Source organism: Schistosoma haematobium, chromosome 7 (assembly GCF_000699445.3).
Source record: "Schistosoma haematobium chromosome 7, whole genome shotgun sequence".
NCBI lineage: Eukaryota > Metazoa > Platyhelminthes > Trematoda > Strigeidida > Schistosomatidae > Schistosoma > Schistosoma haematobium.
Window position 1 is genome coordinate 15167901 of NC_067202.1, and position 18187 is coordinate 15186087.

The 18187-nt window shown below is 40.1% G+C and overlaps 1 protein-coding gene across 1 annotated transcript in view; it reads right to left on the bottom strand.

The window, feature by feature from the left end:
* MS3_00009686 (uncharacterized protein) overlaps nucleotides 1-16756 on the bottom strand; it is a gene marked incomplete at both ends in the record, with an annotated part of 63368 nt that extends 46612 nt beyond the window's left edge. The window contains 3 exons of the mRNA XM_035731251.2: nucleotides 1321-1507; nucleotides 2969-3047; nucleotides 16699-16756. Of these exons, the coding sequence (XP_035588107.1) occupies nucleotides 1321-1507; nucleotides 2969-3047; nucleotides 16699-16756 (324 nt within the window). The remainder of the gene's footprint in view (nucleotides 1-1320; nucleotides 1508-2968; nucleotides 3048-16698) is intronic.
* Nucleotides 16757-18187: the final 1431 nt, after the last annotated feature.

Consider the following 18187-nt stretch of genomic DNA (forward strand, 5'->3'; position numbering starts at 1 on the left):
ATCTCCTGATCTATTCAATTTCGAATACTGTATTACAATGTGCCTATTTGGATAATGAAATGGATTTAATTAGTGTCATAAGTAAAATATCTGACCACCTTTGAAGTAATGAAACAGATATATGAAGTTTCTGGCCACTTATGTTTAACGTAACATGCAGAATGAATAGAACAAAGTACTGATAAGATATTTGGTGAAATATGTAGATTTCTTGAAACTATGTTCTTCATTAATTAACTCTGTAAGAAACCACTTCAAACACACAACATTAATTAACGGTTAACAGAACTGAACAACGTAAATCATCTGGATGAAAAGCATTTTGTTTTTCTTAATTCGTGTAACTTTAATTCAAGTGTTTAAACAGTGTAACATGTGATTACATATCAATCGCTAAACAGAAGAAACCAAATTTATACATCTCGGTTTACTCTAAGTTAAATATGATTGTAATGGTCTGGACAGTGGATTAATTAAGTCCAAATTAATGTGACTAGTTTGCTGAGCACAAACTAACTTATTAGACTATAAGTCATAATTTAGATGTAGACGAACTTGGATTTGAACCCTGTTGGCTGGAAGCTGAATATTTTAGTCAAGAAACTACTGCTTAAATGCGTCGAATAAAAGCGTGAAATTTTTCGCGGTGAAAACTATATGCTCCTTACAAATGACTACTAGACTGATGTTTTTGAACAGTCCTATAACTATTAACTTAAAAATATAAGAAGGCATAACGTTAAGAATTATTTACACAAGTATAAATCATTACATCATAGGTCATTTGACAGAATCAATACTCATTATCCCGTTAATGAAGTTGTCAGTAATTATACAGAAAGTATTACAAGAAACAACTGCTTTTCATAACCAACTAAACGACAAGACATAGGTGGATAGCTACAAGGAATAGACAAATCAACATAGAGGACATGGTCCTGGGGTTGAGATAAATGTATATTGCTAAGCATACAACACTACTATTCCTGACATCAGAACACCTAGTTATTTTAATGAGTTCAAAAGTTAGAAAGTACAATTTATAGGAAATTATGAATGTCTGATATCTTGTTACGTCTAAACAACGAAGACAGATTAATAGTAACCTTAAAACTACACAATAAATAGTTTACATTGAAAAAGGCAGATAAAATATAGTCTCAAGCCACTTATCACGAGGCGTTTTCAGTTAACGAATGCTATCGTAATGATAACCATATTGCAGAAGAATAAAAGTACAGTAGGCTATTATTAATGCTATTGTAAAATGAAGGAGTTACACTTGACTTGAAATAATTTCTGCAAAAACATAAGGTTTACTTGTAATTTATCCCAACATGTTGGAATAGACTGTAGGGCTGTCCAAAACTCTAGGCTGTAAAAAGTCACATCCTCACCAAGTGGTATTGGGGCTGTCAGTTTGTAAGGCAAATGATTACCTAAGCAGGTACGATTGAGATGTAGAGCGATTGGGACACAATGAGAGGTAGCCAATGTACACTTTTCGCTAAAAAGCAAGTGGAAGTGATAAAAATGCAAGTATTTAGTAGATAAAATGTTGGATCTCTCCATATCATAAAGTTAATAGAACCACACAATTGGGCAAACGTTTTGCAAGAAATTCAATATATCTGTGATGACTGAGATATTTGAGTTGTATTAAGTACATTACGTTGCTACTTAGTAAGAGGAAAATTTGCCCTGTATTTAATCATTTAAACACAAACATTAGTAAAAGAAGGCACTAAAAATATACGCGCCACACACATCATTTGATTTGTGTGAGGGTTAGAATACTGCCTGGGCGCTCAAACCGAGGCAAACGTGCCCTAAAATAGATTTAAATCATAAAACTAAAGATGGCTAGATAAAGGTACACCAACTACCCACAAATTTTCAGGTTGTTACTGAGCCCTAAATTAGTGTGAATTTCATGTGTAGGATCAACGAGACAACAGATATCAGTAAAACCTATCAAAATGATACATTAAATAGTACTCCTTTAGGTCGTAAATGTTTTATTAATTTTTATCTAATTTTTACCTCCATTCCTTAATTTTTTTATTCATGTTTTACTTCGTTATTCTTCATGCATTCTCGGTGGGATTTCGTGGTCTGAGAAATGAAGCTGGTGCCCTTACACATAATTTTCCAATTTAATGTCTTAGGTGTTATCCTCGTTCATGAAACGTTTGAACTACCCGACTTAGGAAATGGAAATATAGTAACGAGATCATAGGTAACATAAAGACAGGTTGCTCGAACATTACCTTTTAGTTAGTAGTGGATGATAGAGAATCTGCTTTCAAAAATACATACTTGAGGTTCAGGAACCCTTGATGCTTCAATCTTACTAAACAAGTACTATTCGCATGTTTAGGAACTACCTCATAAATAAAGTGCAGAAGCTAGATTAATCGTTTATGAATTAAGGTTGGCAAGTTAAATTAATTTTTAGCGCATCTGTTATGATGATACTCTATGATGGTAAAAATTACTGCATGGTAAACTGAACAAAGCCATTGTTCGTTTAGACTTAGCAAAAACAAAAAACACAACAGTGTTCACCTCAAAACTTAGGATAGATTTTCAATAGACTACAATTTTTCTAAAGTTTAACGATCTATTTTAAAGCTAAAAAATACTTTCCAAGTTCAGCATTTGGTTAAACTCAAAGAGGTAGTGACAATCACTGACCTTACAATCATTATAGTTATCGTTGGCAAATCAGTCGGCACTGCTGTCCTAGTGTGACTTATAAACTTCCATTACACAAATTATGGATTCCAAGTCTACTGATATGTACCGCCTAACTAAATCCTGGAGAAACAAATCACCAATGTATATTTTATGACATGTTCTTGAAGAATCTGAGTGAAATACCATACCAATATAACACTAATACTATATTTTCTCTTTAAATTCAAATAAAAAACCAGACCGTTGTTATGTAAGACAATCAAATTACCTGTTATCTTTCGATGGACCTGATGATAACAATCCATTTAAAGCCTCGCTAGAGATAACACATGGTAGAATTCCAAACACTATAAAAATCTGATAAGATATTGCTGCTCCCGCTACATATCTCACAAATCTCAACATGCATTGAAGGCCGTAATTGGCCACATACGATAAGGACTAGAGAATCCGAAAGTTGCGCCACCTCAAGTATGCCCACAAATGACCTTAATAATTCATGCGCGCGACTGCACTCAGTATCACTTTAGTCAGAAGGTGACTAGTATTCGGACAGTTTCCCAGTGTTGATTCTGATGAGGAATATTATTTTCAAAAAACCGAATTTTTTAATGAAGAATTTGGTCTGTGAAGCTATGAAGTGACACGTTTTTATAGAGCCAGTATTAACCACTTCCCAATCCCAAACTTTATTTTGTTCAAGTGAACTATTATATACTAATTCGGACTTTGGGGGAGTTAATTATTGAGTATGAGAGGGAAGGCGATTCTGGTGGACTTAGAAATAGACATTTTCATGCTTTAGTGCACTGAGTTTTAAGTGATGCTTCTTCGTGAGGATAATTACTACATACATTACAGTTTTGACGGACTCACCTAGATGAAGGCGCTCGGTCATGCATCCATACCAGATTGTAGCGGTAACTAAATCCCCAAAATAAATAGCCCTGTAAGTCTTCGACATTGGATGCTGACCATATGTTTTAGTGGACTCATCTAGCTGAAGGCGCTCGGTCAGGCATCCGCACCAGATCACGTGTGGTAACGCCGTGCTCAACAACTACTACTGCAATCGCTAGCCAGATTAGATCAGAGAATTCCGATTTATTGGTTATCGCCAAATACACTCTTCCGATCTCCTCGACTCTGTCTTTTGATTTCTCTCGATGGGTACAAATCATATTAGAAGGTGTTACTGGTAGAAGCGTTGTCAAACACTGAATACCTGTGTCATCATCATTGGTGAGACCTACGTGATCTGGTACACCGAATTGCAACTGTGAGTCTGTTCTTTTTTGGGATTTTTATATATAACTGACTTATTTTTTAAACATTGATTTTTTTTCGTGTTTTTGCTTTGATATATATATATTTTTTTCTTCGTTCATTATCGTACTTCATATTTCATCATGACTGAACAGACACCAAAATTACTTAAGCTTAAGACTTTGTCCCCACCTTAGTTTCAACTCATGCCTTTCTGACCCGACAACATCGAAGCCTGGTTTTGCTACGCAGAAGCCGATTTCTCCAAGCACGGCGTGAACGACACACGTGCACAATTCCTCGCAGTAGTCATGGCACTACCGCGGGAATTCAACAGGTACGTAACACCTAGTATGTTTACTAGTGATGTTTCTGAACCTTACGAAACTTTAAAGCGTTCGATTCTTAAACGAGGAGACCTAACCGATCGACAAAGGTTAGATCAACTCTTCAATAACATCGACCTACAACACGGTTCTGCGACGGACATGTTGCAACGGATGAGAGAGGTTATAAGCCCAAGAACTTTCGACGAAGGTCTATTCAAACAACTTTTCTTGCCAAAACTTCCCCGACAGGTGCAAGCAGTTCTGGTCTCGTTTCAGAACAACGCCTTAGACGAGCTAGCTGCATCTGCCGACCGCATTTTAGAAATTACGAAATCTTCTACTACCGAGGTATCTTCAGTCAAGGAAAAGCCTCAAACGACTCAGAATGACATAACCGAGTTATGTCATACACTGGCGCAGAAGTTAGCGTTCTCCCAGCAAATCCTAACGACCGGCTTAACGAATCGGCTCTAAACTTACAGGCGGCAAACGGAAAACCTAATGCTACGTATGGCAAAAGGTACGTTTACCTTAACGTGGGTTTACGCAAACCCATCCACTGGATCTTCGTTGTTGCAGATGTATCTATGCCAATCATTGGTATGGACCTTCTACAACATCATAATCTGATCATCGATACGCGCAAACGGAGGCTAGTAGACGGAAACACTAATTTGTCCGTTTGCGTAACTTCCTTTTCTGGTTGCAAATTATCCCCAGTCACAATTAAGCACATGATAGACCCACTCTATCAGCCACTACTCGATAAGTACCCTGGGATACAACAAACTCAACCGAAACTACCGTGTGTAACCAACGACGTTACACACCACATCACGACTACAGGACCACCTGTATTCTCTAAAGCACGACGACTAGCTCCCGAAAAGCTGAGGTTGGCGAAAAACGATTTCGACCATATGATTGACTTAGGAATCATACGACCGTCAAGTAGCCCATATGCATCTCCGTTGCACATGGTCCCTAAAAAGGACAGCAACGATGGGCGTCCAACTGGTGACTATCGGCGATTGAACGCGAAAACCATTCCCGATCGTTACCCGTTGCCTCACATTCACGATTTGACAGCTACCTTGAAAGGTAAAACTGTCTTTTCGAAAATCGACTTGGTTAAAGCGTATAACCAAATCCCTATGGCTACTGACGACATACCGAAAACAGCTATCATTACTCCCTTTGGACTCTATGAATTTTTTTGAATGCCTTTCGGTCTAAGAAACGCTTCCCAAACATTTCAAAGGTTCATAGACGACGTTTTTCGAGGTCTCAACTTCGAACATGCGTATGTTGGCGACTGTCTAATAGCAAGTCTGGACAGAGAATCACATCTCAAGCATCTGGATCTTGTTTTCGAACGACTACAAAAACATGGCATTACTGTTAACGTTCAGAAATGCCAAATCGGAGCTGACTCATTAGACTTCCTAGGACACACTATAGATGCTCAGGGCATTCCACCTCTTAGGACCAAAGTGGCGGCAATTCTGGATTACCCAGAACCGACCACGATCAAGCAACTACGAACGTTTAACGGACTTGTAAGTTTCTATAGATGATTCATACCGAAATGCGCTTTACTCATGAAACCTCTTACCGACCAACTTCGTGGAAATGCGAAATCCATTAATTTGGACGACACCGCACGAAAAGCATTCTCCACAGTTAAGGAACTGATTGCTAAAGCAACAATGCTCGCACATCAGGACACCCGAGCACCCATTAGCATCGCAGTAGACGCATCCGACTCAGCAATCGGAGGAGTCTTACAACAATGGGTTAACAACTCCTGGCAACCTTTGGCATTTTCTCTAGACGGTTGCTAGACCCCGAATCGCGGTACATCACATTCGGTAGGGAACTCCTAGCTATGTATTGTGCTGTAAGGCATTTCCAACACTATATCGAAGGCCGTGAGTTCACTCTTTTCACGGACCATAAACCGCTCACTTTCTCGTTAAGCTCTCCTTCTGACAAGTACTCTCCCCGTGAGTCTCGACAACATTTCGCAGTTTACTTCAGATATTCAACACATCTCTGGAGCAAACAATGTAGTTGCAGACGCCTTATCTCGCATAACTTCCTTGAACAGTTTCCAAGGAATCGACCTTCTTAAACTCACCGAGCTTCAAAAAGAAGACAGTGATCTTCAGCACGAGTTATCGTCCACAACCCTTAAACTACGCATCAAACAGATGGGAACAGGTAAGGAAACCTTACTTTGTGACACATCTACAGGTAGGGATCGCCCAATCGTGCCGAAACATTATCGACGCAATGTCTTCAATACATTGCACAAACTTTCTCATCCAGGTTTTCGTGCAACCATCAGACTTATAGCAGAACAGTTTTGCTGGCCTGGCATGAATAGAGACGTGAGGGAGTGGGCACGCCCCTGTGTAAGCTGCCAAAAATCTAAGGTTATCAGACACAATAAATGTTCCTTAGGCTCGTTTAAAACTCCCGATGCTCGTTTCGACCATGTTCACCTGGATTTGGTAGGACCGTTACCAGATTCAAATGGATACTCTTACCTTTTAACCTGTGTAGACCGTTCCACTCGATGGCCAGAAGCAGTACCTATCAAGGACATCACTGCTGAAACAGTGGCCCGCACCTTCGTCGAACGATTGGTAGCAAACTTCGGCTGCCCTTCAACCATCACTACACACCGCGGACGTCAGTTCGAATCTGAACTTTTCCGTCGTCTGACCACACTTTTAGGAATCACTCGCTTCCGAACGACCGCCTACCATCCACAAGCAAACGGGTTGGTAGAACGTTTTCACCGACAACTAAAAGCTTCCCCATCAGCTGCAAACGTTTCACAGTGGACCGACGCTCTTCCACTTGTCTTACTAGGTATCCGCAATGCAGTGAAAGCTGACATTGGATACACTGCGGCTCAACTCGTTTATGGAACGACACTTCGACTTCCAGGAGAATTTGTGGATCCTTCGTCCTCTTCAATGAACATGGATCTAACCTCCTGCACGAACAGGTTTACAAACGCAATGCGTTCAGTTAAACCTGCTTCCACTCGACCTCAATCAACTGATGTTTTCGTTCAACCTGACTTACGATATAGTACACACGTTTTCATTCGTCGAGACTCGCATTGACGACCTTTCGAATCAGCATACGAAGGACCTTTCAAAGTTCTTCAACGCGAACCGAAGTACTATCTAATCGATAAGAACGGAACCAACGATAGCATCAGCATCGATCGCCTCAAAGCAGCGTATTTAGAAGGAAATCCTATTCACGTCGATTTTCCTTCGGTACAATCGAACGACACGACTCCACTCATAATTCCTCAATCGACAACCAACACACGCGATGATACTCCGAATGTATCTGAAAATAAACTTAAAACGACGCGTTCTGGAAGAAGAGTTAGATTTCCAGAACATTTAAACGACTATTGCACGTAAGGCACCACTAGACATTTAATACTATCTCGATCTTTCTTTTTACGACATATAATATATTTTAAAAAAATACAATTTTAATATGCCTATATATTTTTATTTCAAAAAAACAAAAAAACATTATAAATTTTTTTAACGAAATTACGTGTAAATCAGTTTATATTCCAATTTTTTTCGCCGACATTGTGTTTTTACGCACATACGAGTGTATTTCGACATGCACTTCCATTTTCTTTTTTCTTTTCCAGGACGGCTGGAAAAGAACGATGACGTTTAGGAGGAAGTGAAATTTTCATTGTACATTTTCTTTTTTTTACTATGTTGTACCTCGGTCCCATATAGGAAGGAAAGACGACCAGACGCTGCTAATCCTAGCAAGCTATCAGAAGAGTGTTTACCAACGACAAACTCGCTGGGTTTAAACTTCTGGCTGGCCACGTCTCAGGGTCATCATTAACCCACTAGGGGGGAGTGATCTGTAGCGGTAAATAAATCCCCAAAATAAATAGCCCTGTAAGTCTTCGACATTGGATGCTGACCATATGTTTTAGTGGACTCATCTAGCTGAAGGCGCTCGGTCAGGCATCCGCACCAGATCACGTGTGGTAACGCCGTGCTCAACAACTACTACTGCAATCGCTAGCCAGATTAGATCAGAGAATTCCGATTTATTGGTTATCGCCAAATACACTCTTCCGATCTCCTCGACTCTGTCTTTTGATTTCTCTCGGTGGGTACAAATCATATTAGAAGGTGTTACTGGTAGAAGCGTTGTCAAACACTGAATACCTGTGTCATCATCATTGGTGAGACCTACGTGATCTGGTACACCGAATTGCAACTGTGAGTCTGTTCTTTTTTGGGATTTTTATATATAACTGACTTATTTTTTAAACATTGATTTTTTTTCGTGTTTTTGCTTTGATATATATATTTTTTTTTCTTCGTTCATTATCGTACTTCATATTTCATCATGACTGAACAGACACCAAAATTACTTAAGCTTAAGACTTTGTCCCCACCTTAGTTTCAACTCATGCCTTTCTGACCCGACAACATCGAAGCCTGGTTTTGCTACGCAGAAGCCGATTTCTCCAAGCACGGCGTGAACGACACACGTGCACAATTCCTCGCAGTAGTCATGGCACTACCGCGGGAATTCAACAGGTACGTAACACCTAGTATGTTTACTAGTGATGTTTCTGAACCTTACGAAACTTTAAAGCGTTCGATTCTTAAACGAGGAGACCTAACCGATCGACAAAGGTTAGATCAACTCTTCAATAACATCGACCTACAACACGGTTCTGCGACGGACATGTTGCAACGGATGAGAGAGGTTATAAGCCCAAGAACTTTCGACGAAGGTCTATTCAAACAACTTTTCTTGCCAAAACTTCCCCGACAGGTGCAAGCAGTTCTGGTCTCGTTTCAGAACAACGCCTTAGACGAGCTAGCTGCATCTGCCGACCGCATTTTAGAAATTACGAAATCTTCTACTACCGAGGTATCTTCAGTCAAGGAAAAGCCTCAAACGACTCAGAATGACATAACCGAGTTATGTCATACACTGGCGCAGAAGTTAGCGTTCTCCCAGCAAATCCTAACGACCGGCTTAACGAATCGGCTCTAAACTTACAGGCGGCAAACGGAAAACCTAATGCTACGTATGGCAAAAGGTACGTTTACCTTAACGTGGGTTTACGCAAACCCATCCACTGGATCTTCGTTGTTGCAGATGTATCTATGCCAATCATTGGTATGGACCTTCTACAACATCATAATCTGATCATCGATACGCGCAAACGGAGGCTAGTAGACGGAAACACTAATTTGTCCGTTTGCGTAACTTCCTTTTCTGGTTGCAAATTATCCCCAGTCACAATTAAGCACATGATAGACCCACTCTATCAGCCACTACTCGATAAGTACCCTGGGATACAACAAACTCAACCGAAACTACCGTGTGTAACCAACGACGTTACACACCACATCACGACTACAGGACCACCTGTATTCTCTAAAGCACGACGACTAGCTCCCGAAAAGCTGAGGTTGGCGAAAAACGATTTCGACCATATGATTGACTTAGGAATCATACGACCGTCAAGTAGCCCATATGCATCTCCGTTGCACATGGTCCCTAAAAAGGACAGCAACGATGGGCGTCCAACTGGTGACTATCGGCGATTGAACGCGAAAACCATTCCCGATCGTTACCCGTTGCCTCACATTCACGATTTGACAGCTACCTTGAAAGGTAAAACTGTCTTTTCGAAAATCGACTTGGTTAAAGCGTATAACCAAATCCCTATGGCTACTGACGACATACCGAAAACAGCTATCATTACTCCCTTTGGACTCTATGAATTTTTTTGAATGCCTTTCGGTCTAAGAAACGCTTCCCAAACATTTCAAAGGTTCATAGACGACGTTTTCGAGGTCTCAACTTCGAACATGCGTATGTTGGCGACTGTCTAATAGCAAGTCTGGACAGAGAATCACATCTCAAGCATCTGGATCTTGTTTTCGAACGACTACAAAAACATGGCATTACTGTTAACGTTCAGAAATGCCAAATCGGAGCTGACTCATTAGACTTCCTAGGACACACTATAGATGCTCAGGGCATTCCACCTCTTAGGACCAAAGTGGCGGCAATTCTGGATTACCCAGAACCGACCACGATCAAGCAACTACGAACGTTTAACGGACTTGTAAGTTTCTATAGATGATTCATACCGAAATGCGCTTTACTCATGAAACCTCTTACCGACCAACTTCGTGGAAATGCGAAATCCATTAATTTGGACGACACCGCACGAAAAGCATTCTCCACAGTTAAGGAACTGATTGCTAAAGCAACAATGCTCGCACATCAGGACACCCGAGCACCCATTAGCATCGCAGTAGACGCATCCGACTCAGCAATCGGAGGAGTCTTACAACAATGGGTTAACAACTCCTGGCAACCTTTGGCATTTTCTCTAGACGGTTGCTAGACCCCGAATCGCGGTACATCACATTCGGTAGGGAACTCCTAGCTATGTATTGTGCTGTAAGGCATTTCCAACACTATATCGAAGGCCGTGAGTTCACTCTTTTCACGGACCATAAACCGCTCACTTTCTCGTTAAGCTCTCCTTCTGACAAGTACTCTCCCCGTGAGTCTCGACAACATTTCGCAGTTTACTTCAGATATTCAACACATCTCTGGAGCAAACAATGTAGTTGCAGACGCCTTATCTCGCATAACTTCCTTGAACAGTTTCCAAGGAATCGACCTTCTTAAACTCACCGAGCTTCAAAAGAAGACAGTGATCTTCAGCACGAGTTATCGTCCACAACCCTTAAACTACGCATCAAACAGATGGGAACAGGTAAGGAAACCTTACTTTGTGACACATCTACAGGTAGGGATCGCCCAATCGTGCCGAAACATTATCGACGCAATGTCTTCAATACATTGCACAAACTTTCTCATCCAGGTTTTCGTGCAACCATCAGACTTATAGCAGAACAGTTTTGCTGGCCTGGCATGAATAGAGACGTGAGGGAGTGGGCACGCCCCTGTGTAAGCTGCCAAAAATCTAAGGTTATCAGACACAATAAATGTTCCTTAGGCTCGTTTAAAACTCCCGATGCTCGTTTCGACCATGTTCACCTGGATTTGGTAGGACCGTTACCAGATTCAAATGGATACTCTTACCTTTTAACCTGTGTAGACCGTTCCACTCGATGGCCAGAAGCAGTACCTATCAAGGACATCACTGCTGAAACAGTGGCCCGCACCTTCGTCGAACGATTGGTAGCAAACTTCGGCTGCCCTTCAACCATCACTACACACCGCGGACGTCAGTTCGAATCTGAACTTTTCCGTCGTCTGACCACACTTTTAGGAATCACTCGCTTCCGAACGACCGCCTACCATCCACAAGCAAACGGGTTGGTAGAACGTTTTCACCGACAACTAAAAGCTTCCCCATCAGCTGCAAACGTTTCACAGTGGACCGACGCTCTTCCACTTGTCTTACTAGGTATCCGCAATGCAGTGAAAGCTGACATTGGATACACTGCGGCTCAACTCGTTTATGGAACGACACTTCGACTTCCAGGAGAATTTGTGGATCCTTCGTCCTCTTCAATGAACATGGATCTAACCTCCTGCACGAACAGGTTTACAAACGCAATGCGTTCAGTTAAACCTGCTTCCACTCGACCTCAATCAACTGATGTTTTCGTTCAACCTGACTTACGATATAGTACACACGTTTTCATTCGTCGAGACTCGCATTGACGACCTTTCGAATCAGCATACGAAGGACCTTTCAAAGTTCTTCAACGCGAACCGAAGTACTATCTAATCGATAAGAACGGAACCAACGATAGCATCAGCATCGATCGCCTCAAAGCAGCGTATTTAGAAGGAAATCCTATTCACGTCGATTTTCCTTCGGTACAATCGAACGACACGACTCCACTCATAATTCCTCAATCGACAACCAACACACGCGATGATACTCCGAATGTATCTGAAAATAAACTTAAAACGACGCGTTCTGGAAGAAGAGTTAGATTTCCAGAACATTTAAACGACTATTGCACGTAAGGCACCACTAGACATTTAATACTATCTCGATCTTTCTTTTTACGACATATAATATATTTTAAAAAAATACAATTTTAATATGCCTATATATTTTTATTTCAAAAAAACAAAAAAACATTATAAATTTTTTTAACGAAATTACGTGTAAATCAGTTTATATTCCAATTTTTTTCGCCGACATTGTGTTTTTACGCACATACGAGTGTATTTCGACATGCACTTCCATTTTCTTTTTTCTTTTCCAGGACGGCTGGAAAAGAACGATGACGTTTAGGAGGAAGTGAAATTTTCATTGTACATTTTCTTTTTTTACTATGTTGTACCTCGGTCCCATATAGGAAGGAAAGACGACCAGACGCTGCTAATCCTAGCAAGCTATCAGAAGAGTGTTTACCAACGACAAACTCGCTGGGTTTAAACTTCTGGCTGGCCACGTCTCAGGGTCATCATTAACCCACTAGGGGGAGTGATCTGTAGCGGTAAATAAATCCCCAAAATAAATAGCCCTGTAAGTCTTCGACATTGGATGCTGACCATATGTTTTAGTGGACTCATCTAGCTGAAGGCGCTCGGTCAGGCATCCGCACCAGATCACGTGTGGTAACGCCGTGCTCAACAACTACTACTGCAATCGCTAGCCAGATTAGATCAGAGAATTCCGATTTATTGGTTATCGCCAAATACACTCTTCCGATCTCCTCGACTCTGTCTTTTGATTTCTCTCGGTGGGTACAAATCATATTAGAAGGTGTTACTGGTAGAAGCGTTGTCAAACACTGAATACCTGTGTCATCTTCAAGATCATGTGTGGGAACGCCGTGCTCAACATCTACTGCAATCGCAAGCCAGATTAGATCAGACGATTCTCGATATATCAATATTCATCAAATATATCTTCCAATCTCCTCGATTCTGTCTTTTGATTTCTCTTGGTGAGGACGAGTTATATTAGGTGTTACTGGCCAAAGCGCTGTCAAACACTGAATACTTGTGGCATCTTCATTGGTGAGCCTAACGTGATCTGGTACACCAAGTCGTAAACTGCGAGTCTATTCCTTTTTGGGATTCTGTATATTATTGCCTTATCTTAATTTTTTATACACTGTGCTATTTTTTTCGTGCTTTTTGGACATATATATATTTTTCCTTCGTTCATTATCGTACTTCATATTTCATCATGACTGAACAGACACCAAAATTACTTAAGCTTAAGACTTTGTCCCCACCTTAGTTTCAACTCATGCCTTTCTGACCCGACAACATCGAAGCCTGGTTTTGCTACGCAGAAGCCGATTTCTCCGAGCACGGCGTGAACGACACACGTGCACAATTCCTCGCGGTAGTCAAGGCATTACCGCGCGAATTTTACAGGTACGTATGTTTCTGAACCTTACGAAACGCTGAAACGTTCTATTCTTAAACGCGGAGACCTAACCGATAGACAAAGTTAGACAAACTCCTTAATAACATCGACCTGTCGCAAGGAATAAGAGAGGTTATCGACCAAAGAACTTTCAATGATGGCGTATTTAAACAATTTTTTCGTCAAAACTTCCTCAACAGGTGCAAGCTGTGCTTGTCTCCGGATATATTGATAATCTATCAAATATATCTTCGAACCTCTTCGCTTCTGACTCCTGGTTTCTCTTAGTAGACACGCTTATGTTATAGAAGGTGTTACTGGTTAAGGTGTTATCAAACTTCAATTTCTTGTGGCATCTTAAAGGCACTGATTTTTTTCTGACATGGATACTGGTCTGCTCATGATTACCGGAGTACAAACTGGACAGTTCTAGCAATTACTAGTTATCATCTCAATTCGACCATTTGTGCTGATCAGGCTTTTTGAAAAACGATTCATCCAACGGGTACCCTCGTAGCAGGTAGTGATACCTGCAGTGATACCTGTAGTGGTGTATAATTATGGTCTACTATGATAGTAGTACTGCTATAATAATAGACCTCATCCTAAAATCTCAGATTTGTCATGGTATAACTGCCTAATCTATAAGATCTTACGTGGAAGTCACATCATCGCCTATACCAACCTACTGCATCGAAACAATTACCAATAAATGATGAGGAAAAAGCTTAGGCTAGAGATAGAACAATAAATTTTATATGAATAAAATATATAAGGTAACATTCCGCAAGGACCACGCCTACATGACCGAGCCATGCCATTCGATCAACTCTCATTCAACTCCTTATTCTCGACTTCTCCATCATTGGGTTTTTCTCCGCGTTAAATATTGAATATCTATTTTTCCAGTAGTATCGTGTACAGCTTTGAGAATTGTGTGGTTATGGTCCAATTCCACTACAGTGGTATTAGCCCCAACCAGACAATCCACAAAACTGAACATGTGTTAACTAGGAAAATTTATATTCAGCAACAGAGCAGATCAACGATGGAAAAGGCGGGAAGAATTAATCTGATTTATTCGAATGACACGGCTCAGCCTCGCAAATGTGGTCATTCTGTATAGCTTGTCTTTAATCACATTAAATATATTATCATATCTTCAGACCAAAACTGTTCTTCAGAAGAAATAAGATTCACGTTGTTAATTGTCAAGATACGATGAATCAGTGCAGACAATGATATGACTTCCACGTAAAGTCTATTAGATTAAGCAGTTACATCATGACAAATGTACAATTTTAGGATTAGGTTTATTATTAAAGAAGCACTATTAACTATGCAGACCATAATTTTACAGGTCTATTATTAAAATAGTACAAATAACGACGTAGACCATAATTCTACATATATACTATGTGGTTCAACCACGTACGACATACCTCCGTGGTACATCTCACGGAACATCTCTTTAAAAGGAGACGGAAGTTCTGAGTTTCAGTCGGAAATCAGGAGAAATGTTATTTCCTGTCGATCCTTCAGAAGTCATTAGAAACTCAATCATCTCTAGAATACGTTACGTATTGACAAACGGAGGAAACCTGATAACAATATTTGTACATCTTCGAATATGTCGTCGAAACTTACTGATTCGGAAAGCCGTAGATTTATTACGGTGGCAGATTTATGACATATTGTTTGCCTTTACACCCATCATGACAAAACAATGCAAATAAATAAAGACGCATTAGACCTTTATTATAAATGGTTCATAAACGCATTTCACTTGTTTCACTAGAAAAATCAGCCGAATCGCACATGGTAGCATTGCAATATAAAGAATTGACCGTCCAGTATTTGAGCAAAATTCGTATCAAAGCCCAGTATTATTTAAAACTAAGATATTGGCAGTTGATTGATCACTGGGTGGCCATCAATGTCATGCTTGTCTAGTCCTTACTAGTGCAGATCGAATGCTATCGACCATGTTGCAATGTGGCCACTAGTCTAGGTGACTCGACACTGCGGGCACTATGTATTGAGATTTAGATGGTAGTTGGAGGTAGTCAACAGGAAACCCTGGACCCGGGTTTCGTGCTACTTGGCACTCGTCAGCAAGGTGTACCTGTAATCTTGAGGGAACTGGTGCTCCCTGTCGGATTCGATCTCGTGTCACCCAGCTTCACAGTCAGAGACGTTACCACTGAGCTATCCGAGCCGTGACTAACCTCCTGTAGGACTGAGATGTAATCACAATTGATTGATCACTGGGTGGTGATCAATGTCGTGCTTGTCTAGTCCTGACTGTGAAGCTAGAAGACACGATATTGAATCCGACAGGGAGCACCAGTTTTCTTCAAGATTACAGGTGCACCTTGCTGACAAGTTCCTAGTAGCACGAAACCCGTCTCTAGGGTTTTGCTGTCGACTACCTCAAACCACCATCTAATCTCACTAAGATATTGGACTAGATTCAATATCCAGTGCTCGTGATACCATCTGCTGAATCGAAGATGACTATTCGTTGCTAAACTTATATTACGCCCACAAAGCACGACTTTATGTCAGCATAGTGTATTGTATAGAGGATTTCATCCATGAAATGGATGAAAGTGTTGTGGTGTTGGTTATCAACGTCTAAAACAAACCATACTATAATTCTACATTGATAAGCCCGGATAAAGAAACTCAGCCTGTCATTAATTCCCCCTCTGACTTTAACTTAGTCGATTGATTTTCACAGATGCTAACCCGTTATTCTATTAGTTCGTCGACTAATGCTCACGTGTATTATAATGTTGCGATAGTGATTAGTATCCATGACTTGCTCGCTCAGTTATTAATAGTAATTGATCATCTATATTATAATCTACAATGGTTAATTAGCAAAATTTAGAAGCATTTACATGCTGAGATATGATGACGGTTGGAGGTAGTCTACAGGAAACTCTGGGCCTAGGTTTCGTACTACTTGGCACTCACCAGCAAATTGTACCTGTAATCTTGAGGAACTGATGCCTCCTGATCGATTTGGTCCCATGTCATCACTCTGCAATGAGAATAACTCATTATGGTATCTCACTCCATTATAGTGTAGTCAACTCATTGTCAGATATGTCAGCTTGCGAACGAAGAAAAGTGTTTATCCGTAGGGACACATGGTCTTGCACTCGGACAGCTAAATGTTGATAGGTTGAAGTCATTTGATGCTGCACATACATTTGTTCATTTCTTTCATTTCTGTGCTAAAAATTACAACGATTACATGATTTGTCAACATATAAGCTCATTTAAAGTGTCATCGCGATATTACCAGCTTTAAATAAGTAAGTATAAATACCTACAGTCTGATACTATCAGCTATTTAATAACCCGAGAATCTGTCTTGCTGATACTGGGACAGGTGCTGATATCCTTCCAGTTAGACAAAACAAATGTGACACAAACTAGCATCCAATTCGCAAATTCATCAACAATGACAAGAGCTAGGTTAACCGGAACGATACACTGTACTTTATTAATAACAAGTGATTCCATGGTTATCATAAAGAGTAGCATGAGGATTAACGCGAAAACCTAAGGCACTAGAGAAAACGTTAAGCCATTAACACGGATTAGCTCCACTGGTCACAGCTTCTCACTAGAACTCCGAGAATTCCCTCACGATGCTAGTCACTAGTAAGCACATGGTAATTATTAGCATATAGTTGTGGAGATTATTAAGTTCTTGATTGAGATTGAGGAGTCACAAAATAGAACGAAACGATCGTCCAGTGCTTTCTAGTTTTTAATGGTTGTCTAATACAAATCGGCTCAAGACTTGAATCAAAAACTTAATATTCTGCATAACATTATACTGATATTGTGATTTTAATGGCTGTTTAACGGATTTACTACTTAAATGCCCGTATTTGATTGCAGTTTATTGCTCGTTTACCTCATATCTTATTTTTTAGCTAACCATTAACATATGACCTTAATACAACGCTACACAATATTTGATGAGAATACGTTTCATACCTTCGATTATGGACCAATAATCAAGTAATCGGAGGTATGTTGATACATGGTGAAAACTTGACATCAGTCAACTGATCTCAGTTAGGGTGATTCATCATATTTAAAAACATTGACTGTTTCCAGTGAGTAAATAGACAACCAGTTGTTCTATAAATACAACTAGATATGTGAACACATCGAAAAATTCATAAAATGAGCCCAAACCTTACATGTGAGTACCTAGCAAAGAAAGCGCGTATACATTACGGTTAGTTTGTTTAGGATACTACAGCATCTAATAACTGAGATATAAACCAAGACTAATGTAGTTGAACAACCAAACTACTTACTCTGAATGATATAAAAAGCTTGAAACTGCGCTGTAGTGCTGTGAATCTATTGTGAATAAATTCACTGACTTATAGTGTTTGTTCTCAATATTACTGAGATTGCTTATTGAACTTTAAATAAA